At 63.5% G+C, this 24,816-nt stretch overlaps 6 protein-coding genes across 7 annotated transcripts; 4 read left to right on the forward strand and 2 right to left on the reverse strand.

The window, feature by feature from the left end:
* Nucleotides 1-1,572: 1,572 nt before the first annotated feature.
* On the forward strand, nucleotides 1,573-2,977 carry LOC62_03G004332 (uncharacterized protein; the record flags this gene model as incomplete). The annotated part of the gene is made up of 3 exons (XM_062770851.1): nucleotides 1,573-2,082; nucleotides 2,117-2,584; nucleotides 2,621-2,977. 3 exons carry the CDS (start codon nucleotides 1,573-1,575, stop codon nucleotides 2,975-2,977), a joined length of 1,335 nt encoding a protein of 444 aa, XP_062626835.1.
* A 594-nt stretch (nucleotides 2,978-3,571) lies between these two features.
* Nucleotides 3,572-4,891, forward strand: LOC62_03G004333 (uncharacterized protein; the record flags this gene model as incomplete). Its single annotated transcript, XM_062770852.1, has 1 exon — nucleotides 3,572-4,891. The coding sequence occupies one exon, from the start codon at nucleotides 3,572-3,574 to the stop codon at nucleotides 4,889-4,891; it is 1,320 nt and encodes a 439-aa protein (XP_062626836.1).
* A 103-nt stretch (nucleotides 4,892-4,994) lies between these two features.
* Nucleotides 4,995-9,237, reverse strand: LOC62_03G004334 (uncharacterized protein). Its single transcript, XM_062770853.1, has 5 exons — nucleotides 7,769-9,237; nucleotides 6,991-7,717; nucleotides 6,675-6,953; nucleotides 6,309-6,634; nucleotides 4,995-6,262 (listed from the first exon to the last, which is right to left on the reverse strand). The coding sequence occupies exons 1-5, from the start codon at nucleotides 8,827-8,829 to the stop codon at nucleotides 5,095-5,097; spliced, it is 3,561 nt and encodes a 1,186-aa protein (XP_062626837.1). The 5' UTR covers nucleotides 8,830-9,237; the 3' UTR covers nucleotides 4,995-5,094.
* A 1,338-nt stretch (nucleotides 9,238-10,575) lies between these two features.
* Nucleotides 10,576-13,753, forward strand: LOC62_03G004335 (uncharacterized protein; the record flags this gene model as incomplete). Of its 2 annotated transcripts, none has more annotated exons than XM_062770854.1 (3): nucleotides 10,576-11,291; nucleotides 11,350-13,348; nucleotides 13,403-13,753. In XM_062770854.1, the coding sequence occupies exons 1-3, from the start codon at nucleotides 11,111-11,113 to the stop codon at nucleotides 13,503-13,505; spliced, it is 2,283 nt and encodes a 760-aa protein (XP_062626838.1). In that variant the 5' UTR covers nucleotides 10,576-11,110. The 2 variants fall into 2 exon arrangements, with proteins under 2 accessions (XP_062626838.1, XP_062626839.1); XM_062770855.1 differs by lacking the exon at nucleotides 13,403-13,753 and having other exon boundaries at nucleotides 11,350-11,519; nucleotides 11,576-11,629.
* Nucleotides 13,754-15,167: 1,414 nt separating this feature from the next.
* On the forward strand, nucleotides 15,168-17,925 carry RIM101 (pH-response transcription factor; the record flags this gene model as incomplete). The annotated part of the gene is made up of 2 exons (XM_062770856.1): nucleotides 15,168-15,902; nucleotides 15,995-17,925. Exons 1-2 carry the CDS (start codon nucleotides 15,518-15,520, stop codon nucleotides 17,923-17,925), a joined length of 2,316 nt encoding a protein of 771 aa, XP_062626840.1. The 5' UTR covers nucleotides 15,168-15,517.
* Nucleotides 17,926-21,193: 3,268 nt separating this feature from the next.
* Nucleotides 21,194-24,759, reverse strand: VPS39 (Vam6/Vps39-like protein; the record flags this gene model as incomplete). The annotated part of the gene is made up of 13 exons (XM_062770857.1): nucleotides 21,194-21,334; nucleotides 21,373-21,780; nucleotides 21,819-21,921; nucleotides 21,959-22,238; nucleotides 22,275-22,416; nucleotides 22,452-22,522; nucleotides 22,560-22,894; nucleotides 22,931-23,309; nucleotides 23,348-23,733; nucleotides 23,774-24,182; nucleotides 24,225-24,442; nucleotides 24,496-24,651; nucleotides 24,690-24,759. The coding sequence occupies 13 exons, from the start codon at nucleotides 24,757-24,759 to the stop codon at nucleotides 21,268-21,270; spliced, it is 3,024 nt and encodes a 1,007-aa protein (XP_062626841.1). The 3' UTR covers nucleotides 21,194-21,267.
* Nucleotides 24,760-24,816: the final 57 nt, after the last annotated feature.

The following is a 24,816-nucleotide window of genomic DNA, read 5'->3' on the forward strand; positions in this document are numbered from 1 at the left end:
CAGGACGGCGATGAGGACAGCCTATTGCCCCACTCTCTGCTCAACTCGCAAAAGTCTATCGATGATGGCGCAGACGGCGAGGACAAAGCCGCCCGTTCAGACCGAGACGAAACTCCGCGTCCCAAGGGCGCCGATGCCCCGAGCGACAGCCAGAGCCAACCGAATGGCAGCTCGTCGCAACCATCCCAGCCACTCTCCAATGGCTCGCTGCTTCGCGTGCAGCGGGCGTCGTCGGTGGCCTCAACGCTGACACCGGCACCGCCGTCCTCTCCTCCGTCCGCTCTGTCCTCTGCCCCGCCGACACCGAAGGCACGCGGGAAGGGGAGAGTGCATGTCGTTACCAAAGTGAATGGCGACGCCCCAACCACTGCCAATGAGCTTCGTGACGCTTCCCTCGTCCCCGACGCCCCCGTGGAGGTGGGTGCTGCGAATCCCCAGAACACTGAGGAAGTCGAGTTCAACGACATCTTGGCCGACGCCGAGCCTACGGCTACCGAACCGGAACCAGCTACAGATGATGTCGAACCGGAGCCAGCTACAGATGATGTTGAACCGGTGACCGCCGCGCCAGAGCCTGCGGCTACTGGGGAGGAGCCCGTCACCGACGCTCTCCCTCCGCCAACGCCACAGCGTGATCCTCGTCCGCCTGTTCGCCACAACCAGAGAGCTTTCCTCAACCGCTCGTACCAGCGCGCTGAAGACCTGACGGCATTTGCACCAGACTCTGAAGACGAGCTCCAAGAAGTGCAGGACACCCCAAGGCCCGATACTAGTGCTCGCCGCGTTACGGGACCTCGACCGTCAATCCAGCAACGACGACCTGCCACCCCCGAGCCAGCTCCTCGCTCTGTCACGTCCCTTAGAATCAAGCAGTCGCCCCGTTCGCCCGACCTGTTGCTGCCGTACAAACCGCGAAAGAGCTTACCCGCGTCGCCGTTGGCACGACAACGCCAGGCCTCGGGCTCGCACCGAGTGTCGTCGCAGAAAGCGCCGTTATCAAGCCGAGCTCGCATGCCCTCGTCCAACAGGGCGCCTTCGCGCGAGGGCGAGGCCGCTCCACGTGCAGACTCGCTCCGCCCCGCTTCGCCAGACGCCGGCCCCTCTGCCTTCCTCCCGGTGCAGGTTCCTCAGCACGCCGACCGACTCATGGTCGACTGGGACGGTGGCCCGCTGGAGACGGACGAAGATTACATCCTCCCTCCTGACTACAACCCCCAGCCGTCGCGACTGCACGGGAGGGTCAACGGCACAGGGTTCCGTTATGCGCGCAAGTCTGGCAAGCGACGGTGGACGGATGCCGAGGAGTTGACGCTGTACCGCACGCTGCAAAAGGTGCCCATGTCCGAGTCGTACCCTCTTCGTGTCGTGTGGTACCTGCACGGCGAGTCGGGCATACATTCTCGCGTGCTGTCCGATTTCAACCCCCAGCATATGAAGGACAAGATGCGCACGATTATCGACCGGCGGAGGAACCAGCGGCTGCCTATTGTTGGCCGTGCGAGGGCGTTCCTTCCGGCCACCGACCCGAGGCGGGACGAGTTCAACGCCGAGATGGTGCACCATAACGAACTTATGGCGGAGTTGCGGTACCAGCAGGAGGAGGAAGCGGCGGCGGCGGTGAAGTCGGAGGAGTTAAGCGAGGAGGAGGATGAGGAGCCGGAGGAAGATGTGGAGGAAGGCGGGGACTACACCGACAGCTACGGCCACTACGGCGACGACGACATTGAGGTAGACGACGCGGAACTGGACGAGCTCGACAGCGACACGAGCGACCAGGCGTACTTCAACGCTTTGGGGAACGACGAGGAGCCACGAAGAGTGCAACCGTCTTGGGCCGTGCAACCATCACCACCTCGCCGTCGTCGGCAGCCCACTGTGGAGATCCCTGTGCGACGCCGGCTGCCTGGACCACCCGTGCCAGTGCCGCGGGTCTCACTGCCTGGCCCTCCGCGCCGTGGCAAGGCCAAGCGCAAGGCTCCAGCGCCGCCGCCGCCAGAACCCGAATCGGAGGAGAGCGAGGAGGAGGAGGAGGAGGCTGTTGCTGCCGACTCAACAAGGGCCGTGGCCGACTCGCCGCCACTTGTGAGTTTCCTGTGTGCGTAGCGCTGACATTCAGCCGGAGTCTTCGGATGAAGAAGAGGACGAGTTCTTCAGCATGTCGTCGGTGTCGCCGCTCCGGGCCCGGTCTGTGCCATCATCGACAACGCCGCCTGCCATTTCTGTGGCACTGCGGCACCAGACAACTCGTTCGGCCTCGCGGTCGGCATCGCGTTCGGCCTCGCCTCCGGTGCGCAGGTCAAGCAGGAATCAGCGGGGCGACGGAGGCGCCGCTGAAACTGGCCGTGTTCTGCGTAGCGCCGACCCCAACGTCGCGCTGCGCACCCGACAGTCCAACGCCAATGCCGGCCGCCGGAGCCTCCGCCACAGCGGTGCCAACGTGCGGTACCGTGAGGCGTCTCTTCCCGAGTCGGACATAGAAGAGGTGGCCCCGCCAAAGGCAGTGGAAGAGGAAGGGCGGGTGAAGCGGGGCCGGGGCCGGCCTCGGGGTTCAGGCAGGAAGAAGCCCACACCACCGGTACAGAATGTGAGTGTGTGGTGGTGGGATGCCACTGACATGCAGGTTACCGTGGTGGACGATGACAGCGATGGAGTGCCGGCGAGGAGAACGAGAGCTCGAGGACGAGCGCAGAAGTCCGCGGGGCGTGCCGTGGAGGCTGCTGCAGAGGTCGGCGAGGTGGACGATGGCGAGCCCGACTTGGACGAGTTCGACCAACCGGACTCTGCCGAGGAGGAAGAGGCCGCAGCGGAGGGAGAAGAGGCTGTGGCTGAAGACAGCGATGACGCCGACGAACCGCTGATGATGACGCGGCACAAGCGCAAGGCTGCCGAGGCGTTATTCCTCCCTGGCCCGGAAACCGACGAGGACGACGAGGACGAGCGCAGAGAGGTGCTCCGGCGCAAGGTGATGGGTTTGTAGGGCGTGTGTGGCGTGCTATGTCATGCTGTGCTGTGCCGTCGGTCGTGTGGTTTGTGTATTACTAGAGCACCCTGTTGTAGGCATACGAGCATGCATGTAGAGTGGGGCGTGGCGCAGACGACCACCCACTGCCCCAATGTGGCATTTTGAGGCCCGTGCGGCGTGGTTGCGGCGCGGCGCCACAAAGGATGTGCGCGCTTTGGGCGGGGGGCTGGTGGGTGGGTGTGGGTGGGCGTGGCCGGCGTGGCGTGACAAAAGTCGGCGCGGCGTCGACGACGACTTGACGAGGAGGAGATCGGGCTGATATGTGTACACGGCACATTGGCATGCATCCTTTCCGTCCAGCGCGAGGACAGCCAGCGTGTGATCGTCGCCATTCATCCAAAGCAAGCACGGCTGAAGTGTGCCCCCGGTCGTCATGACCCCCACCCGCCCCGACATTACCAACCTCGTCGCGTCGCACCGAGCAGTAGCACAGGCAGTGGCACAGACGACCCCGAGCTCGCTGCTCGCTGTCGACGAACACGCGCACGCACGACCACCACGCTTGCTTGATTGATCGATCGACTCGACACTCTACACCACCACAACGCAATGAGCAGCAACAGCGACAAGGACGACGGCAGCAACGCGGTCCTCACCCCGCCGCAGGTCGTCGCCGACAACGACGCGCCGGCTACCCCCGCCGCCGCGCCAGCCGCACCCTCCACGCCCCCGCCCACGACCGCGCGCCGCGGCCCCCCCATGGCCCTCCAACTGCCCTCGCTCCCGCTGACCGGCAGCGCGCTCGACCTGCCGTCGCTCGCGCACGCCGAGGCCGACGACGCGGGCACACAGGCGGAGGACAGCGTCCCGCCGACCCCCGCCGCCGCGCTGCCAACCCGCACGCTCTCGCTGCCGGCGCTGCGCGCCCTCGCGGCCCGCGGAGGCGACTTCACGCACTTCCCAAGTGTGTCACTGCACCCGAGCCCCACTCGCCGCACCGTTATATCACACGTCGTGCCCGTCGCGCCGGGCTTCCTGCCCTCCACGTCCCCGGAGGACGTCGCAGGCGTGACCAGCGCCGCGAGCCTGCTCTTCGGGCCCGACCTGGCGGCGGCGCTGGTCGTGCGCCTCGCCGAGGCTGGCGCGCGGCCTGGCTCGCCTATCGCGAGCAGCCCGCGTAAAGGCTCCGCGGCGGGCGTGCCAGAGGCGTGGTGGGCCGGCCTGCCGTCCATCCGTGCGGCAGCACACGGCGCGCTCTTCGGCCTGCAGCAGGACGAGGGGGACGAGATGGCCCCCGTCGTGTGGGACGGCGGCGAGTTCGCGGTGGTCGATGGCCGGGGCGGCGTGTTCGCCTTCTCGCCGCCGTTTGGCGACGCCGAGCTCGAGGGCGTCATGGAGCTCGTGGCGGCGCGCGCGGCGGCTGCTGTCGCGCCTGCCCCCCCGCCAGCGAGGGAGAGCGAGCTCGACGCCGCGTTTGCTGGGTTTAGCCTCGCGCCGCGCGCGAGTGCCGAGCTGCTTGCTGCGCCGCCTGCTAGCCCGACCAAGCCCAGTTCGGCGGTCACCTCGCCCCGTTCCTCGGCCGAGCTGCTGCGTACCCCCGCGCCGCCGAGCCCGACCAAGCCCGCGGCGACGCCGCGCTCGTCGAGCGAGCTCCTCCGCCATAACAACAACCCGCCGTCGTCGCCTACCAAGCCGGCTGCGAGCCCCGCTGGCCCGTCGCCTCGCGCCTCGACAGAGCTCCTCCGCTCGTCGACTGAGCTCCTTCGCTCGCCTGCCCTTCCCCCCTCGACGACGGCCAAGGTCGCCGACGCCGATGACCCAGACACCCCGCAACCCCCCAGCTCGCCCCGCCAGCGCCGCTCCACCCTCGGCGGCATCTCGTTCCTCTCCCTCGGCGCTGCCGTCGGCATTGGCAGAAAGAAAAAGTAAACGGTCCGGTCCAGCCCGACCAACCCCATCCCCCATCCCCATGGCCCTGTACATACCCGGCGCTGGCGCCGGCGCCGGTGCCGCCTAACGACCACCGCGTGAATCCGCGCTCATGACACTGCATTGGCCACAAGCCACAGTACAACGTTATGTAACTCTACGATGTGCTCCTCCGGCCACCAGACAAGGGCCAGACACTCGCGCTAGATGTGCCCGCCCAGGTTGCGCCGCGCGCTGCCCGCCGCGACAGCAGCAGGCGCCGGCGCCCCACTGATCCCCAGCGCATTGTCACTCTTGTCCGACATGCTCACATCGGCATTGTTGCTCGAGCTCGCCTTGGCACTCGAGCTCGCCTTGGCAGCACTTGACGACCCCGTAGACGAGTGGCTCTCGGTCGTCTTGTGCCCCGACATGAGCTTGGGCTTGGGTCGTATGGCCGACATGGAGCTCGGACGAGGCGCAGGCGACGCAACAGGCCGCGTGGACGAGTTCCACGGCGGCTTGGTGGCAGTACCAGACGTGGCAGTCGCCTCACGCGAGTGCAGCTCGCGTGACGTACGGATAGACGGCGTGTCCCGCCCAGCCACGTTGGTCAGGGTCGGGGACAACACAGATGTCGACCGCAGTGCGCCGACATTCGCCATCGCTGGCGGGAGCGACCGGCGTGAGCGAGAGGCCGGCCGAATGGTCGCACCGCCGACAATGTCGTCGCTGGACCGCAGTCGGTTGGCAAACTTGGCATTGGCCGCCGCACTGCCCAGACTGGTCGACGCCCCATTGCCCAGCTGCCGCTGAAGCGACGCAGCAGTCGCCCGGTTGAGCGATGCCCGCGGGCTCGTGCTCGCACTCCCAACCTTGGTCTTGCGTGGACCAACAGGATTGGGCCGCGCCTCGCTGCGGAACGCAAACGACATGACCGACATGCTTTCCGACCGGTCGTCGTCAAAGCTGGTAAGAGGCAGAGACTGCCCACCCGGCCGGCGCCGTGGCGTCAGCTTGGTCGGCGTGTCGTCCTCGCCCTTGAGCGGCACAATCTTGGACGGCGTGGCGAGCGGCGTGCGGTGAGGCGACGCCTTGGGCGTGCTCGGAGCCTCTGCCAGTCTCTCAAGCGGAGCCCGTCGCCCGACACCCAGAGGGTCCACAGACGTTCGACGCACAGGCGACGGTGTCGCCTTTTGATGCCATTCGTGCACCTTGACAAATCGGTACAGATTGCGCGATCGCACCGACTGGTGCCTCTTGTTGTTGATGCCACTTAAGCGTTTGTTGGTCGTCCCAAGGTCTGTGACAGACTCAGAGCGCTTGCCAGTGGACAACGGCAATGTGGTCGTGCCAGTGAGCTCGCAGAGGAGGGAGACGTCGGTGAATTTGCTGCAGAGTAAGCGCTGTCCTAACCTCCCTAGGTGGCGCCACTTACACAATCCACTGGTCGCTGTCCTTCTTGCCCTTGAGAATGTCGCTCAGGCGGTGGTGGCTCTTCCGCTCCTTGATCGGCGGCGCATCCTTGCCCTTGCTTTGCTCCTTGAGCTCCTTGAGTGACGTTTCGCTAACAAGCAAGCGGCTGGGGCGTGGCGCCATCAGCAACTTGTTGCGCTCAATGCCGTCAATGCGCGCCCAGGCATCGTGTGCCTTTTCTCTGTCCTCGGTTGAGCTCTTCTCGTCCTCGATACTGCGAACGATTCGCTGGACCTCGTCCACCATTGCGAGCGTGGCTTCATACTCGCGCGTCGAAGGGGACGTGTTCTGCGGTGTGTCAGTAGCTGCAAACACCCCTACCACTCACATAGAGGAGGTTCTGGAACAGCAGAGGGTACTTCAACAGGCGCTGAAACGGCTTGCTTAGAGCAATGCTCAGCCCCGCCTCGCCACGCTCAGCGGCCACGTCCTCCAGGCTCTGGAGTAATTTGCCCAGTTTGCCAAGCTGTGAATCTTCAAGGCGCCGTGACGACCGCTTTCCAGCCGTGGAATGGATCTTCTCGGCAATCTGCAGCGCCTCGTCTACCTGCGCCAACGCACGCTCCAGGTGCAGCACGTAGGTGGCGTATTCGCGAAGTATGTCCGACTGCCTTGTCAGCACCGCCAGCCCCACCGCCACTCACATGAGACGTGAACACATCTGCCAGGCTGCGGACAAGCGGGAACTGCTCATCATACTTTGTCCGCAGCTCCGTCACCTGCTTGATATGCCCCTGCAGAATACCTTGGGAAATCACCGCAAGCACTTGCTCGAGATCGTCGGGAAGCGTGACGGGTCCGTTTGCGACCGAAGACAAGCTCGATCGCGAGCCCAGGCGCGAATGGCCGCTGTCGCTCGTGTCAATGACGGGCGCCGATGCTCTTCTTGTTGCGAGTGGCGCCGTTGGTCCATGTGTAATGACAACGCTGTTTCGGGCGTACGCGTCCTTGTTCTGGTGCGGTCGGCTCGCCTGGTTTTCCTGCGATGCGCTAGCCCCAGCAACACCGCCGCTACGGGTTAAGGCGTTGTACGCGTCGATGCGGGCGGCCACAGCCGACGGCCGACCCGGGGGCCCATACGAGCTGTCGGTTGCTTCTGGCGAATCGACCAGGCCAGCCGAGTTGCGGAACGAGTCGGACGAGAACCTGGCCGAAGAGAACTGGGCGGCAATGGGCAGAAATGACGAATCAGTCGTGGTGGCGGACGAATCGTGATACGATGTGGAGCCTCCAGATGATATCGTCGGCGATAACGGCGACATTGTGCGCGTAGTCGTTACCGGGTCAGGGAGAGAGAATGGGGTGGGATCGGACGCGGGTAGGAGCGTCTTGCAAAAAGTTTCATTGAGGGTCTCGAGGTCGCGCACGTATCTGTGCAATGTCAGTAGCGCCCCGAGCTCCACATGCGCCGGTGACACGTACCGCTCTTCGCTGTGAACAATCTCCCAGAGGACCTCTTGGCGGGCACGTTCCCGTGGACCGAGGTTGGCGACCAGCTCGTCGTCCATGGCCGCGCTCCAGCTCTCTGGTTGTGGTAGGTAGCTTTCGGCGCTCATGGTCGAGGCGTCGGACGGGGCAAGTGACGACAATGTCGACTTGGTCGGCGAGTGGCTCACACCACTGGCCGACACTGACGACGACGAGGTCTTGCGCAGGTGCGAGTGCGAGTTTGACGCTCGGGAGCTTGGGCGCTGCACAATGTGACGTGAGGTAGGTGTGGGCGAGCGGTGCTGGCGTGTGGGAGACGCAGCACGTCCTTTGGATGGCGACGCCGCACGCACAGATGACCGGCGGGGCGAGGATACCCTGCGGACATGGGCACGCGAGGTACTACGCGGCGGTGCCGGTTCCATACGTGACCGGAGGTCTGTCTCGCTCGAGTGCTCTGTCGCCCGCGCTGGGGACTGGAATGCAACCTTTTTGATATTGTCCGAGCTCATGCGACGCCGAGGCGACTCGAGGTCCCAGTGCGCTCTCAGGTGCGTGTCGTCGTGGGTGGTCGCCACGGCCGCTGGCTCGACGCCTGAGAGCAGTAGGGAATCCTTGCGCTCAGGCAGCTCGGCAGGCTGGGGCACCGGCGTTGCGGCCTGCAAAGGACCTGGGGTAGTGGGGCGGGGATAGTGGTGGTGTTCATGGTGATTGTGTTCGTGGTGGTGGTGTTCGTGATGGTGATGACTGTGGTGGTGCTCGCTGGCTTCGCCTGCTGTTGCTGCTGCAGCCGTTGTCGGGGTAGGGGTCCGCACAGCATGTCTGCTGCTAGGCCTGCGGTTCAGTAACGATCGTGACCTGCTGACGCGGACGGTGCGGTCGCCACCGCCGCCGCTGCTGTCCCTGTCCGAGCGGCCTCCGATCGCTGCGGTTACTGGGTGGGGGTGCGCAACATTAACCTTCTCCTTGTGCTTTTCTGGGACTGGGGGGTGGCCGGTATGCTTCTCGGTGGTTGTGGTCCCCGCCGACTTGAATCTCGAGAAAAGCGACTTCATGGTGTCAACAGTGGCGTTGTCGTCGGTCGCGGCCGTTGGGTGAGGCCGGCTCGGTGCCCCCTAAGCTGTGGAGATGAGGTTGCTGATGGGTGCGAGGGGGATAAAGGTGGGCGAGAAGGAGAGATGAAGGTAGTAGAGGGAGCCGTGTTACGCGGGTGGGATCATGCGGTCGGTCGGTGGCAAAGGTCTTTGTGAGAGAGTGACACTCTCTTTGTCTGCTGCAGCCAGGGGAAGTACCAGATGTGGTCTGCGGGATATGGGGGGGCAAGTGTTTCGAGTAGAGCTATTAGGGGTGGTGGTCGTTGTCGTTACAAGGTCGTCCAAGGTCGTGAGCAAGCCGTGTAAGCTTGCGGCCGGGAGAAGGGCGTGCTGAAAAATGGGTATGCAAAGAGTGATGAGTAAAAGGAGAAGTTGAGGTCTGTGCCAGTGTAACGACGGGCAGCAGCGAGCAGCAGCGGACAGCGGCGGCGGCGGCGGCATCAGCAACAACGGCGGCAACAACGGCGGCAGTGGCAATGGCGGCAACACAGGGCAACACACGTCAAAATCCTGGGTGGGGTGGGGGTCACGGTGCATCGCGCATTGACTTTGATTTTTTCTGCTTACTCGGGCACGCGCACACGACTCTCTTTGCTAGACGCGCATGTAAATAGCAGCAGCGCGATGCATACATGGGCCCTCGTCGCAATCTCTTTCGATGCACACACACACAAAAGACACAAACACACGGCCTTGATGCACGTAAACAAGCAGGTGCGAACGAGGTACCGACGGGCCCACGCGAGTGTCCCCGACTGTTGGCCTGTTGCCTGTAGGCTTGTCGCAGTTGCCCTGCAGGTCCCAACCCGGTTTCAAGTTGCAAAATACACCACAAACGTAGAGAGACTGACGACTACCATGCAATGGCGACGACGCCGACAACAGGCAGCAGGACAGACAGACGGGCAGTCATCTGATACGATACTGTCTTGTGTGCAAATCAGACGCGTCGAGTGGAATTGTTCGGCGTCTGCAGTTGGACGCGTCGCGTCCCAACTTGGTAGTTGGGTGGCAAACGACGACACGGACTGAATCAGAATTGTCTTGGATGCACACGAGTGGGCAGCAAGGCGAGGCAAGCCTGGCTGACTGGCTAGGAGGCAGGCAGGCAGTCAGGATGGTTCAAGGTCCTGCCTGGCGGGACAAACTTGACTGCAGGGAAGGGCCTTGTCGCTCAGAGAGGAAGGTGGGTTGGGGTGGACCATAGCAGTGCATGACGTCACCGAGAAATGATTCCGGAGGTCGGTGATTTTACGTAACGAAACTTGGAGCTGTTCCAGGGTGCAGCTCCCGCATGCGTCAAAGCCTTCGGCCCCCATTCCCCCCCTTTTGGCTGGTGGGTGGCTCGACGGCGCCCGAAGGCCGAGATGACTGACACCGATGGCGAGCGGCGGAGTGACGCGGCGCCGCATAAACGAGCGAGCAGCGAGATTGGTGGGGGGCGGTGTGAAGAGGAGAGTGATGCAGAGGAGAAGAGTTTGGACGACTGCAACGAATGAGGCTGTGGAGTGAGAGAGTCACGGAGAGGAGTCAGCTCCAGTGCAGCAAGCGACCTCTGGTCGATGTCGTCCAGGTCCCAAATCACTATCCTGAGCCACGGCTGCCGGGCGACCCTTTTCATTTGCACTGCAGCAGGAGCAGCAGCACCACTGCACCACTACAGTGCACACCACCACTCACCACTCTGTCATCATCCATCTCTTGTGACATTCATACCCCACTCGTTTCCACCTGTCAATCACAATCTCCCAAAGCACAACACACACTGTCACTCACTGCATCTCTTCTCCTCCCTTCTTCTCCTCTCACGTCGACTCGGCAAACCCTGGCAGCAACCCCTCCCCCTCCCAGGATTCATACGCAACAAACCCATCACCCTCTTGTCGTTTGACCTACGTCATTTAGCACACCAGCTCCAGCATACCTCCCTCTGCTCCTCCCCCCTTTCCTCCTTCAGAGACGTCCATCAAGTCAACGACGCATCGACAAGCACACCTACACACTCCATCTCGTCGACGACTTGCGCATCACCCACTACACCACTACTACTCAATCCACAATACCCACCCCAACTCGGACGGCCACTCCCCGTCAACACCCCTTTGCGCGCCGCCTGACCCCCCGATAACCTTTATCCACCACGACGTCCCTCGCTCTCTCATAACGGGCGACGCCCCGTGATAGCGTCCCCCTCAACCTCCTTTTCCCTCATCCTCCCCCTCCTCTCCCTCGCAACGGCGCCATGTTGACGATATTGAATCGACCGTCAAGGTCGTACAAGAACGTCCAGCATGACGCCGAGGGTCTGTCAGCCGTCGGATCGGCACCGTATGGGGCGTCGTCTTCTTCGTCGGCATCCCATGCCGTACCGTCAAAGGCGCAAAAGGCAGAACAGGAGCACCAATTCAAGACGTTTCGGCCTTGTGAGTGGGCGCTTACCCCCCCTTCGGGGTTTGATGATGGGTAGCTGACTCTGTCAAGCTTATGCCGAGATGCACTTTAAGCGTCAGGCTATGCACGACCCCAACCCGTCGTCAGCGTTCTCGCCACTACCGCCAGCTTTCAACATTGGCCGAAAGCACAACAAGGAGAAGGCTCTGGCCGGTCAGCGCGCCGAGTTGGATCACCTCCTCGAACCAGAATACAAGTCGGTTCGGAACTATGCTGGCGGCGACGACGAGACCGCTAGCGTCGCTGGCCCAAGCAGACTATCGTCGGTTCGCACCGCCGGTGGTCTCAGCGCCCTGTCCCGCAGGAGTAAAGACAAGGAAGAGAGCACGAGAGCCACGGGCTCCACAACAAGCTTCCACGGCGGCCAGCAGCCGTCAGGTCCCCCGCGGCGTGGGATGGGTGGCGTGTACATCGACTCAACTGGGCGACTACACGACACCGAGTACGATCCCTTTGCTGGTGTATCTGAAATGTCGCGACGGAAATCACGACGACGAAGCGCTTTCGGACACCAGCGACGGCATTCGTCGGGCTCGAGCTCGGGCTCCGAGGCAAGTTCCGATTCTGGCCCTCGGCAACCGCAGCGAGTAAGCTTTGACGGCCGAGAATCGATGGAAGACGGAGACCGCGAGCGAGAAGAGATTCGTCGCAGGCTCGAAGTCGAGCGGAGACGAATGGACGAGGTATCGGGCTATGCTGCTGCGCGCCGCCGCAGCATGATGAGCGACCGAGCGAGCGGCTTCATGAACGGTCGTTCGACGCCCAGCATTCGCTCGGGGTACGAAGACGCCGTTTCCCTAAGCAGTCACGCTCATACCAATGGCGGGCTTGGTCACGCGCCATCTCGCCTGAGCCAACGCCATCAAGCACCCAACTCTCCTCTATCTGAAACTTACGACGAAGAGGACACGAGAGCATCTGGCAGCTCGTACAATACGACACGAACAGGCCAGTCGCAGCGTGCAACAAGCAGTATCGGGGGCACGGACGAGTCGCCCCGGAAACATACCGAGACCACACCCGAGAGCTCGAGCACCGAACGACACATGAAGGCCAAACCGTCGATCTCTAGCAGCTTTGCCGGCGACGACTTTTCTCCGCAAAAACCTCCAGTCGGAGCTCGCACCACGTCGGAGGACACTCTCAAGGCCGAGTCGAGGAATGTGTCCGAGATGACGCTCCGGGAGCGCCAGCCCGACCAACAGAGCTCGCCATTGGTATCCGAGGCGCTGCCCAGGTATGAGGAGGCCGAGTCTGTGCCACCAAGACTCCCTGAAAAGCTCAAGTCGACGCCAATGAAACCGGCACAGAGGGTGGAGCGTGCGCCGAGTGGCGCGACACGCATCACTGGGTTTGATGCCGCGCCGCGCAAGGTGTCACAAGCGATCTCTGTGCAGTCGGTGCAGTCGTCGGTGTTGAAGGTGCCCGAGTCGGTCAAGAGTGGGGCGAGCTCGAGGGGAAGTTCGGAGCGGGAGCACGCCGTGCATCAGCGCCAGAAGCCAGTGGAGCGCCCTCGCGAGCAGCTGTTCCCCGAGACGCCGGCCCAGAGCAAGAAGCGTGAGGACCGTGAGAGGCGCAACGCACGCGTTGCGCGCCCTACGACGGGGCGTGTTGTGGAGCCGGTCATGTCTTCGAGCAGCCGCTCGCGCATCCTGCCCGAGATCCAGATCCTCGAGGACGACGACCCGCGCATCATCTTCCCTCCCCATGGCCCGTCGACCCGGATCCAGCAGCCGCGTATGGTGTCGCAGACTCCCCAGTCGCCGCAACAGCACTCTGGCATCCACAGTGGACCTACCAGCCTCAACGGCGGCGAGCGACGCGACAGCTCCACCCGGTCGATCACATACAACGACAGCAACAAGGCGACGAGTACGATCATCGAGGAGACGGGTGGCGGCTATGTGCCGTCGCTGTGGGCTGGCGGTGATCGCCACTTGCGAACCACCGAGGAGGAGAGGGAGCGCTACCGTCCCAAGGAGTGGGGCGGCAAGCACGGTGACCTGGGCGGCAGACCTGAAGGGTGGCAGTGAGTATTGTGGCGGGGTTGGCGCGTGTTTACTGTACTGACACCCCTACCCAGACCCGACCTCAAGGACGGCTTCAAACGCAACGTCAAGGAAATGTCCACGAATGCGCGGTTCAGCGTGTTCCGGACCAAGAAGAAGCTTCTCAGGAATCTGTAACACTAGACCAACCAACCACACACACGGACGCACACATATCATCCGGCACTCTTTTTTCTTCTTTCTCAACCCCCCAACACCGTCACTGTTTGTGCAAGACGACATGAGCCAAGAGTTCGAGTTTGACCATTTGCAAACTCGGTAGAGTGTACAAATATTGCAACGCAAACACATGCCTGTACCAGTTGTCGTACCACAACTCATAGCTTGATATACAGCAGATGCCACTGGCGACTGCCATTTTGGACCAAAGTAGATTGGTTGTGGCGGTGACGCGTGTGATGTGCCAAGGGCATTGAGGATTGTCATAGTGGCGGCAGACGAGACGGGCGACGGGCAGATCTCGCAGTCGAGCGCGCGCAGTCGTTTAATGACCTGCGGAGGCAGTTGGCGCCAAAACACCAGACACGCATCCCTCTGTCGGTTTGCCACTAAGCGTTGTCGAGGCCACAAACTGAACCCAATTCTGGCTGGTAGCAACGGCAAAGCGCAGCCAGCCCACAGCCCACAGCCTCAGCCCACCAGCAGCACAACCGACCCGACCGCAGCCAAGGCCAAGTCAACCCCGAAACACGACGGGCAGTCGGGCGTGTGTTTATTATTGACTGACGGACGTGCGTGCGTGCGCGCGCGCGCCGCGCGGCGCCCCTGTCTGTCCGACCCAAGCCGTCGCTGCTGGTGGTGGTATTGATGAGGTGATCCATGGTGTGCAGGGTACGTAATCCGGCAGTGAGTCGCTCGTCGCTGTCAAGTGGTGTAGCTAAGTCTTGCTTGGCGTCTTGGCGCGGCTGGGCGCGGTACGGTCGTACGGCGCGGTGCTCCACGTGGACGACGGCAGGTGCAGGGTTGCAGCGTTGCTTGGAGCAGCGCAGGAGGAGAGCCCCCGAGCCGAGGTTGTGTCGTGTGCCTGAACGACGTCACTCGCCGCCAGTGCCACCACCAGTGCGCCACAAGGCCAGAGCCTTGAAATCCGGCGACACGCAGGCCGCCCGCCTGCTGCTCGCCCGCGCTCCCGCGGGCTCTCAGCTGCTCCTGCTAGGACAACGAAAATCAAATCGCACCGACGGACGACCCGTCGCTCCACAACTTTCGCAGCTCGCTAGTGTCGTCCGTGGGTAGTGGTGCATGTGGGTGCGTGCACTGGCGTACTGGCGCTGCACGCAGGCGGTCGGGGCCGCCGCTACTGCTTCGTTTGGCACGCAGCCGAAATGAATATGACGAGGAAGGTTTTTGCTTGCTTCTAGCGAACACTCTCCGACCGGGCAGTTGGGGGACGCGGCCGTATGTCTCCGTCGCCGCGAGGTCTTGAGCCAACGTGGGTTCATTCTCGCTGCTGCTGACGTGGGTTTAGCTACTGCTGCTGCTGCTGCTGCATGCTGCACGCTGCTCTCTGCGCCAGTGGCGGTGCTACAAAGGAAGGGAAAATTAGGAGAAAAAGGGAAGCGACCTTCCTTCCTAAGCGACTCGTAGAGCCACACGCCACAAAATACTCCCCCCCTTTAACCCGGGGCCATCACTTTTTGCCAAGTCCTGGGCTGTCTGGGCATTGCTGGGCATTTCTTGGCCCTCTTGGCAACGCCAAGGATTCCGCCGCCCTGCCGAGGTTTCCTTGGCTCTGACCCCCCTGCCCCCCCCAAGAGGTCTCGCCTTTATTCCCACATCCTCCTACTGCCCCCCCCATCTCTCTCTTTCTCTTCTTCTTCTTTCTCCTTCTCCACATTGCTCATCAGACGTTTGTTTGTTGATTCTTTATTGTCGATAGCGACACAGCGACAGCGACGACGACGACGACACACACACACAACCTCCGACCGCCGACCCGCGTAGCCCGACTGCGATCGCCCTGGAAATAGACTTGGCCCACATCGCACCCCCCAGCATCGCATTCTAGAGCCTAGGCCACGCCGACACAACTGGCGCCACTTGACTCTTGCTACGTCTGACAACGAATCGTTGCGACAACAAAGTCGACGACACACATCATCACCCCCCCTCTACACCCACCACCCACCATGTCCTACCCTTCCCTCCCTACCGCGTACCTGCATCCGCCAACAGTCTCGTCCGAGTCGGCGTCCTCGGTCGAGCCACTGACCCCGACCTCGGCGGCGAGCGGACCCACTTCCCGTCCGTCCCCGTCCGAGGTTGAGCGCGACGAGCTCGACTCGGACGAGGCCTCGGCCAACCAGCACGGCAACAACGCCGCATCCGAGCCCGGCATTGAGTGCAAGTGGAAGGACTGCACCTACTCTGCACCCGGCCCCGAGGAGCTCTACACCCACCTCTGCGAGTCGCACATTGGCCGCAAGAGCACCAACAACCTCTGCCTCACCTGCGGCTGGGAGGGATGTGGTGTCAAGTGTGTCAAGCGCGACCACATCACGTCGCATCTTAGGGGTGAGTCATTTGTGCATGAAATGGGGCTGCTTGCTGCGGCATGCACACATGGTCATGTTCACTTTAGGAATACCCGCTGACACCCAAAATAGTCCACACTCCCCTCAAACCCCACCCGTGTTCCGTCTGCGGCAAGACGTTCAAGCGTCCCCAGGACTTGAAGAAGCACGAGCGCATCCACACCCAGGAGCACCACCAGCTGCACAAGCTCTCCAAGGCTACCACCTCAAACGACCCAGACTTCAACTCTCGGTTTCCTAGCCACCGCCACGATGGTCACCACCTCCCCCACCCTGCGGATCGATCCCCCGTCTCGCTCAGCCTCTCCCCCTCGTCTTCGGCACAGGACCCCACCTCGCCTTATGACAACCCGCACCTCCTCGGACTCCCCGCCTCTGGACAGGCACCCTCGCCCTCGTCTCTCGCTGCCCTCCACAAAAAGCAGCATGAGGAGCTCGCTGCGTACCAGCAGCGAGAGCTCATGATCCTCCAGCAGCTCGCCTACCAGCAGCAGCAGAGCTCGGCGTACGCCGCCCAGCTCGCAGCCGAGTCGCTTGGCGCTAACCGCCTCAAGCGCGGTCACGACGACGGCTTTGACCACTTCGTCGAGGACATGAAGAAGAGGAAGATGGACCCCGTCTACGACGTCGACATGATTGCCAGGCTCAACGCGCTCATGCCTCCGGGGCTCCCCTCGGCTGGCTTCCCCCAGCTCTCGGCCCTCGCCGGTGCCGCCGGCGCCAACGGCGGACAGTTCTACCCCGGCCTCCCCAACCTCAACCTCCAGACCCCCTCGTCCATGCCCCCCATGCCCATCCCCGACATCCGCACCGAGGCCGATCTCGCCCTCTTCAACCAGTTCATGGTGTCGCTCGGTCGCGAGGCCACCCAGCCCAACGGCCCCACTGCCTTCCCTATGGAGTCGAACGGCAGCAGCGCCTCGGGCTCCAACGCCTCGCGCAACTCGCTCTCGCCCCTGTCGGAGAACAGCCCCATCGAGGACCTCTTCAACCCCAGCGAGCTGGCCTCGCTTGGCCTTGCCGGCATGCCCGGTATCCCCCAGGGTGCCTCGCTCCCCAACAACGCCGGCAGCGTCTCGCTTGGCTCGCTCTACCCGTCGCTCGACAGCCTCGACTCGCGCCCCCGTGCCTCGTCGCTGTCCGAGGCTGCTGAGCCTCCTCGTCGCCCCATTGCCGGCCTCCCCCGCGCCGGCAGCACGAGCGGCGCGACCGCCCGCCAGGCCTTCAACTACAGCGGCGGTGGCGAGTCGCAGTACCCCAACCTGCCCAACAACTGGCTCTCGTCGCCCCCTGGCGGCACTGCCGAGCAGAACTTTGCCTCGTTCGACTCGCTTGCCCGTTCGCGCTCGTCCCTCCCCGCTGCCACCCTCGCCCCCCGCGACTTCTACAAGCGCACCTACCGCCACATTGCTCCTCTTGGTGCCGCCCCCAACCACCGCGAGAGCGCCGAGCGCACCGGTGCCGACGAGGACGACGACGAGGAGTCTGTTTCGTCCGAGGAGAACGACCGTGAGATCCACCCCAGGATACCCATCAACGCTCTCCTCGCCGACGGCGACCCGGCGTACAAGCTGCCCGCTATCCGCCGTCTCGAGAGCGACTCGACCTCCCTGCCAAGCCTGCGCCAGCAGCTCGCTGTCCCCTCGACTTCGCGCCGCACGCTCTCGCCTGCGCGCAACCCGCCTGTCAAGCGCCACACGGACGACGACAACATTGTCCACGGCGTCAAGCGTCTCGAGCTCGACGACCGCCGCCGCGGCGACTCGCCCGCGCTCGAGGGTGTCTCGTCGCCATCGTCGGTCGCGTCTAGCACCGCCACGTCGCGCCCTGCCACTGCCACACCACGGGACCCCATGGCTGAGATGCGCCGCCGCCATGCTGCCCTCATCCGCGCGTGGCTCGTCGCTGTCAACCTCGAGTTTAAGCGCAAGCAGGTGGCAGACAAGGCCAAGCACGAGTGGGCGCCGGCGACTCCTAGCCGCCTGAGCGAGATTGCTGCCTAAAGGGTTGTGTTATCGGGTTGTAGTTTTATGTACCATAGGAATCTTGATGTATTCATCGACGAGTGCAATGCGAGCTGCGAGCTGGCGAAGCCAGCGAGGCAGCGAGGTGCAGGGGATAATACTTAGTGCTGCAGCGGTGACCAAAGTAACGATGGTGACGCAGTGACGCCGGAAATTGGACGCCGAAGACCCCTCTGCTTGATTGGACGGATGCATGCATACGACCTGGCCCTGCAGCTCGTCCGAGCAGTAGCAGGAGCAAGCAGCATGCGACCATGCGACCATGCAGCGGAGCGGGCGCGTATCTCGCAAACGTGTGTGTGCTCTTTGCATAGGCCGATAACCAGGGGGCGAGTTAGCCACTTTCGGTGGGCGGGGGCGAGGTAGGCTGAAGGGCAGCAGGGCTGTCTGTCCCTTTGCCACTTGTGCCCGAAATGACGCCGTCGCGCCAAGTCGAGTTGATCCGGAACGTGCCCGGCCACACAGGCTGGACTCTTGACTTCTTTATCACGGACATTGTTGTTGCGAGTCGACGACGACTGCATCGCACTTCATACCACATCGCATCACACGCTCGCACGTAGACAGATACGCTCGACAACGTCTACTCACTCACTCACCCACTCCCGACGACAGACCCCTCCACCCTGTCGTCTCGGCACTATACACCTCCGACGACGCCGCGCCGGCCGCAGCGGCCCCGGGCTGGCGGCGCGGGCGCGCAGTCGTCGTCTTCGTCGTGGACGGCACTGCTGACGGCCGTCGCGGTCCTGTCGGCGCATGCGCTGCTCTCGTCTCCCCACGACCACGACCACGAGCACGCCCACGACCACGGCCACGGCGCCGCCGAAGGACACGTCGATCTGCTGCAACGCTCGGACCACCACCACCACGCGCACGCCGCCCTCGGCCCATTGCTCGGCGGCGCGGCGTTCCTCGTGCTCGCGCGCAGTGGGCGCTCCCTGCTCTCCGACGTGCGGAAACGCGACTTGCGCAGGACGGACGGCGCGCTCGAGGTGCTCCTGTCCGCGGCGCAGGCGGCGCTCTTCGCCCTCGCGTTGCCGCAAACCGGGGCGTTACGGTGAGTAGAGTAGTGCTAGTTCGCAAGGCCCAGACCTGACCCACCCCGCAGCGCGACGATTCTCGTGCTCGCCGCTACGTCTGCCGTCGGGGGCGGTAAGCGCGCCATTGGCGCCGCGGTCCTCGGCGCCGGCGTCTTGACCCTCCTTGCGCTGGAGGACGAGTTTGGCGCCACCGCCGGCGCGGCGCTCGCGGTCGTGTCTGCTGTTCTGGCGAAGCGCGCCTCGTCGCCGAGGGTAGCGAGCCGCGACGCCCGCATTTCGGCGCTTATCGCCGTTGTTGTCGTCGCGCTGCTCGTGCTCACCTTCTCCGTGAGTAGGGTCGCCGCTTGATCAGACTACCCAGCTCACGCCGCCCCAGGGACCCATGTCCGCCATCGGCTCGATTGGCGCTGCGCTCCTCGTCGCGCTGTCCGCGCCCTCCCTCCCGCAGGCCAGCACGCCCGCGCTCTCGCTCGCGGCCATCGCGCTGGGCCAGGTCTTTGTCCTCCCGCCATGGCCGAGCGCGGTCGACCTCGGTCTCGCAGCGGCCGCCACCGTCGTGTGCTGGCCGCGCACGCGGCACGACTGGAGCTTCGCGCCGCCCGCAACGCCGAGCCTCACGCTCTCCCGCCGCTGGACGTTCCTCAAGCTCCTGCCCCCCGCGTGGCGGCCGCATCTGCACACCATCCTCCAGACGCCGGGCTCGCGCAAGATCTTCTGGTTCCTGATGATCAACCTCGCGTACATGGGCGTCCAGATGGGCTACGGGATCATGACCAACTCGTTGGGCCTGATCTCTGACGGTGAGTTAGGAGCAGAGAACAGCGCTGACGTACAGCCATCCACATGCTCTTCGACTGCCTCGGCCTCGCGGTCGGCCTGTGGGCCTCGGTCGCGGCGACATGGAAGCCCGACACAAAGTACACGTTTGGCTACTCGCGCGTCGAGACGCTGAGTGGTTTCGCGAATGGTTCGTTGGTGCCTTGGGCGGAGCTGACACCCAGGCTGCTTCCTCCTCCTCATCTCCGTGTTCATCATGTTTGAGGGCATCCAGCGGCTGATCAACCCGCCCGAGATTGAGACCGATCAGCTGTTGACGGTTTCGGGGATCGGCCTCGCGATTAACCTGTTTGGGATGTACGCGACTGGCGGGCACCACCACCACGGGCACGGGCACGACCATGGGCACGACCACGGCCACAGCCATGGCAACGGTGACGCCCATGCGCACAGTAATGGCAATGGGCACATCCATGTCCACGAGAAGAAGGAAGACCATCGGGTGAACGGGGTGAGTTTGTGGCGGCGGCATGGCGGCGGCGATGGCTGACGGTGCAGTATGCCAACGGTGCGGCTTGCGACCACGGCCACGATCACGGCCACGACGATGGCCATGACCACGCCCACAGCAACGGCCACCACCATGACCACAGCCACGACCACAGCCACCACGCCCATGCCCACGGCGAGGCCTGCTCTGATCCCCACCAGCACGGGGAACGCCACCACGACAACCACCCTCACCACCACCACGACATCCACTCTCACGACAGCCACTCCCACGACCACCACAACCACAACCACTCCCACGACCACCACGACCACGCCTCCCACTCCCATTCCCACGGCCATGGCCACGGCCACTCGCACAACATGCGCGGCGTCTTCCTGCACGTCATGGCCGACACGCTGGGCTCGGTCGGCGTAATCGTGTCCACCATCCTGATCCGGTGGACGGGCTGGACAGGCTTTGACCCGCTCGCGTCGCTCTTCATCGCGGCGCTGATCCTCGCGTCCGTCTTCCCGCTCGTGATGGACGCGGCACGCGTGCTCTCACTCGACGTGGGACCAGCGTACGAGGCAGACATCCGCGGCGCACTGGCGGAGCTCACGACCGTCAACGGCGTCGCGTCGTACTCTGCCGCGCGGTTCTGGCCGCGGACCGAGTCGGCCGTCGTCGGCTCGATCCACATCCAGCTCAGCGGCGGCGCTCACGTCGCAAAGGTCAAGAGCCGCGTCGAGAGCATTCTTCGCCGCCGCGTTGCCGGCCTCGGCGAGCTCGTCGTCCAGCTCGAGGGCGGAAACGAGCGCTTCTGCCAGTGCATGACTGGCGCTGCTTAGGGCTTAGCGCTTAGCGCAACGACGACGACTAGGGCGTACATCGCCAGTGTATATTGTTCATCTTTGGGTATAGTGCACATCATTGGACCATGCATAGAGGTATACAGTGCTGGGTATGGATTATGGCTGGGGCTAAAGGGGAGGAAGGGGGGGGGGAGGACTACTCGCGCAGCTTCGCCAGCTTGGCGCTGAACTGATCCTTGCAGTGGAGGTGGGTGACTTCGCCGCTGGATGTTAGCTAGTCAGAAACGGTGCTTTAGCTTACCGAGGCGCATGAACCGCAATCGCAGACTGCCCGAGACGCTTCTGACACTGCGGGCACGTCCGCTGGTCAGTGACCCGGACGCGCTTGACCTCGAGGCCCACGACCAGGCGCTCAACCTGCTGCTTGCGCGCCTGGAGCAGGCCGCGCATGATGCGGTGTTCGTTCCGCCGGGTGCGGCTCTCGCCCAGTGTGCGGAGGAAGAAGTCGTGCAAGTCCTTCACGGGGACCAGCGGTGGGAGGAGGTCGAGCACCTCGCGCGCGTCAATACGCGTGCCGTGTCTCCCTACGAGGGAGAGGGCCGGCTGAATGAGCACGTCCTGAGGTGGCTTGGGGCGGAGGTACAGCTTGAGGAGGTGCAGGAAGATGCCTCGTGGGTCGGGCTTCTTGGCGTAGACGCGAGCACAGTAGCTGAGTGGGTCAGACTGCGTTCGAAACCGGGTACCCACGCTTCCGCTGCAGCGTAGTCCTTCAGCTTGTACGCGTAGATCTGGAGAGCCTCGTCGTGGTTGCCCATGCGGCCAAGTAAGATTGCCCGGGCCTCGGGCATTTCTGGCGGGTAAGCTACGAACCCAGACTTCAAACGCACCCTCTGGCTTGAGCTTGCTGAGGAGACGGTACGCGCGGTAGTGCGACGACGAGTTGAGGAAGTCGAGGAAGTGGTGGTACTTCTTCTCGTGGTCGTCCACCTGCCGCGCTCGGGACAGGTACAGCTCGGCGAGCTTGTCGTGGAAGTCTGGGTTGGTGTCTCCCAGCTCAACAAGGTGCTCGAGGTATGTGACTGCCGACTCGGCATTCTCCTTCTCAAGGAAAGCGACGATGTCGGTGCGGGGGAGCGCGTCCACCTCGGGCTCGTCGGCAGTGAAGATCTGCGTGGGTCAGCGTTACATACACGGCCTACCCACCTGCAGAGCTCGCTTTGGGTCCTCCTTGAAGATCCACTTGGAGGAGTCGAAGATCAGCTGGAGATGCTTCGGACCGAGCTTCTGGAGGTAGCGAATTGTGGGAGGATATCTGTCCAGTGGGTCGTCCTCGTCCTTTGCCTGCCTGGCAGGTTAGCGACGCTCTCTAGGATAACCCACTCCGAAAGCATTGCAATCGCCTTGTCATGCATCTGCTTCTGCATGTAAAGATCGCGCAGGTCGTCAAAGCGCTGCCAGGTGAGCCAATGTCCATTATTCGCCACGTACCATCTTCTGGCGCAGTAACGGCTCCACTTCTGCCACATCACACCAGTTCTCGATGCGACACAGACTGCCGACGAGGCTGGGCCGCGCGACGAGGTACACCTTGAGCAGGGATGTGTAGACGACCTGTGCTGTGCGAAGGAGGTCGATGGGTGAGAGGTCCGTCAGCGGGCCATTGGGCAGCGAGTGCACCTCGGCTGCATGGAGCGATGACAGCGGCGTGAGGTCGCCCTCGGAAGGCAGTGGCTGGCCCAGGGCTGGGATAGCACCGGCCAGCTTCTGTCGTCTATCGGAGAGGTAGTAGATCAGCTCATCGATGGCCTTGCGTGGTAATGTGACTGGCGGGTCAGAACCTTACGGGGCACTTAACCCACCTTCGCTGGAGCTCGTCTCTTCCTTCAATGTTGGGCTCGTCGGAGCCGCTTCCTCCTTCACTCCACTGGCGACCGAGCGCAGCGTCTCATTGCTGCCCTTGCGTAACAGCGATAGGTGTGGCTTGAAGGCCGGCTTTGCCGGCTCTTCGCTCGTGGCTGGTGGCGGGTCTATTCTCGCGCCGTCGACAGCACCGAATAGTGACATCCACTGCTTGCGTGGGACAGCGAGGTTGCCCGAGATCGTGTCCTTGGGGAACAGGGCGACGACCTTGGCCGGGTGGACGTTGTGCACCACGAACGCCTCCATCGCCGACTTGTAGTCGCCGTGGGCGAACTGGATTAAGCCTTGGAGGATGCGGAGGTGGGGCAGGCGTTGTGACTGGGTGTCAGCTCGAGTTCCAACTTGTGCTAGCTCACTGGTTCCAGGCCGGCGTCGCCGACCGCCTCAACGAGGCCAATGGCATCTACCACACGTCCATCACGGACGAGATCGTCGACCTGCTCGCCGATATTTGGTGCAGGCAGCTGCCAGATGGTACTTCCCTCCGCTGCCAGAAGGGCGCGGTCAGTCGGCGTCGACACGAGAAGCAACCTTGGCAGGGGCTTGCCCTCGCCTGTGGCCGTCGACAACCCTACCGTCGGGCAGGTGATGTTTAACACCCCGGCCGAGGGCGAGGGGAAGGTTAGTGTCTGTCGGTGAGCCAAGGTCGGCGCGAGGTGTACGTGGATCGAAGGAAGGGGGACGGAGTGCGCGTTGACGGACACCGGAGGAACCACGGAGTAGATGTATGGGTTTGCGAAAGCTGCGGTGTCAGCTCGGCCCGGGCAAATGGCATAGCTCACCAATGCCGTCGGGGGTCGCGGGCCAGTGTAGAGACTGCTCGCGGGTAAAGTTGCCTTCTGACGAGAAGAAAACGCCGGCGTCATCGCGGATGAGTAACACCTCTCCACCGACAGTCCGCGTGCCGACTGGCACCGGCGCGCTCTTGCCAAGCAGGCCGCCGAGGCCAGATAAGCCGTAGCTCGATGTCGAGGCGGGGAGCGACGGGGCGGCCGTCTTGCCCGCTACTGGCGGATATCCTGTCGACGGGAGCTCGGTGACCGTCAACCGCTCGGCAGGGGGCACGCCAGCGCGGATGCTGAGGATCACGGACGACGACGGCGTGTATAGCAGGTGCACGGCGCCGGGGATGTCGGCGTACACTGGTGCGGGGAAGATGACTCGGCGCGGCGAGTGGGGTAGGGAGAGTTCCTGGGGGTGGTGAATAACGGGTCCGTTATCGACATTACTCACCCATAGCTCGCCGAGGTTCTTGCCGGCGCCGTAGACGACGACCTTCTTCCAGCACCCGACGACGAGGATGTCGCGGGCGGCCTTGGCGCCGTCCCGCGCCTCAAAGTACGTCGTGGCTGCGAAGGCGTGCGCGTACCGCGCGCCCGTGAGGACCGTAGAGTTGCCCTTTGCTGTTGGGTTGTCGAGCTTGTCGAGCTTGATGAGGGTGACGACTGTGTCTGCGCGGGGTTAGCGACGGGCGCGGGATGAGATGGCGATGGGGGCAGCTTACCGATGAGGACGGCGAGCTGGCCCGCTTCGGAGAGCACGGCGATCTGCTCTATGGCCTTCTTTCCGAGCGTGTGCGTGCCGCTCAGGACCGGCTCGGCGGCGCCCAAGTCGTACACGCGCAGCGTTCCGTCCGCGCACCCGGCATACAGGGTCGTTTCTGTTGTCAGCTGCCTGCAGCAAGGAGCAAGGACCCACCATGCTGGTGCAGCGCGGTGATGCGCGCCTTTGTTGCCTGGAGCAGCGGGGAGAGGGACAGGCTGCCCATTGCGCTGCTGTGGATGGATGGCGATGCGATGAGATGACAATAATCGAGCGAGGTTGA

This window comes from Vanrija pseudolonga, chromosome 3 (assembly GCF_020906515.1).
Source record: "Vanrija pseudolonga chromosome 3, complete sequence".
Classification (NCBI taxonomy): Eukaryota; Fungi; Basidiomycota; class Tremellomycetes; order Trichosporonales; family Trichosporonaceae; genus Vanrija; species Vanrija pseudolonga.

Excerpts from the sequence above, each read along its gene's own strand:
- LOC62_03G004334 (XM_062770853.1), bottom strand. The coding sequence starts at position 8,829 with ATGAAGTCGCTTTTCTCGAGATTCAAGTCGGCGGGGACCACAACCACC. Across the intron at positions 6,954-6,990 it reads CAGATGTGTTCACGTCTCAT|TCGGACATACTTCGCGAATA; the intron begins GTGAGTGGCGGT and ends CTGACAAGGCAG. Across the intron at positions 6,263-6,308 it reads GACAGCGACCAGTGGATTGT|CAAATTCACCGACGTCTCCC; the intron begins GTAAGTGGCGCC and ends CTTACTCTGCAG.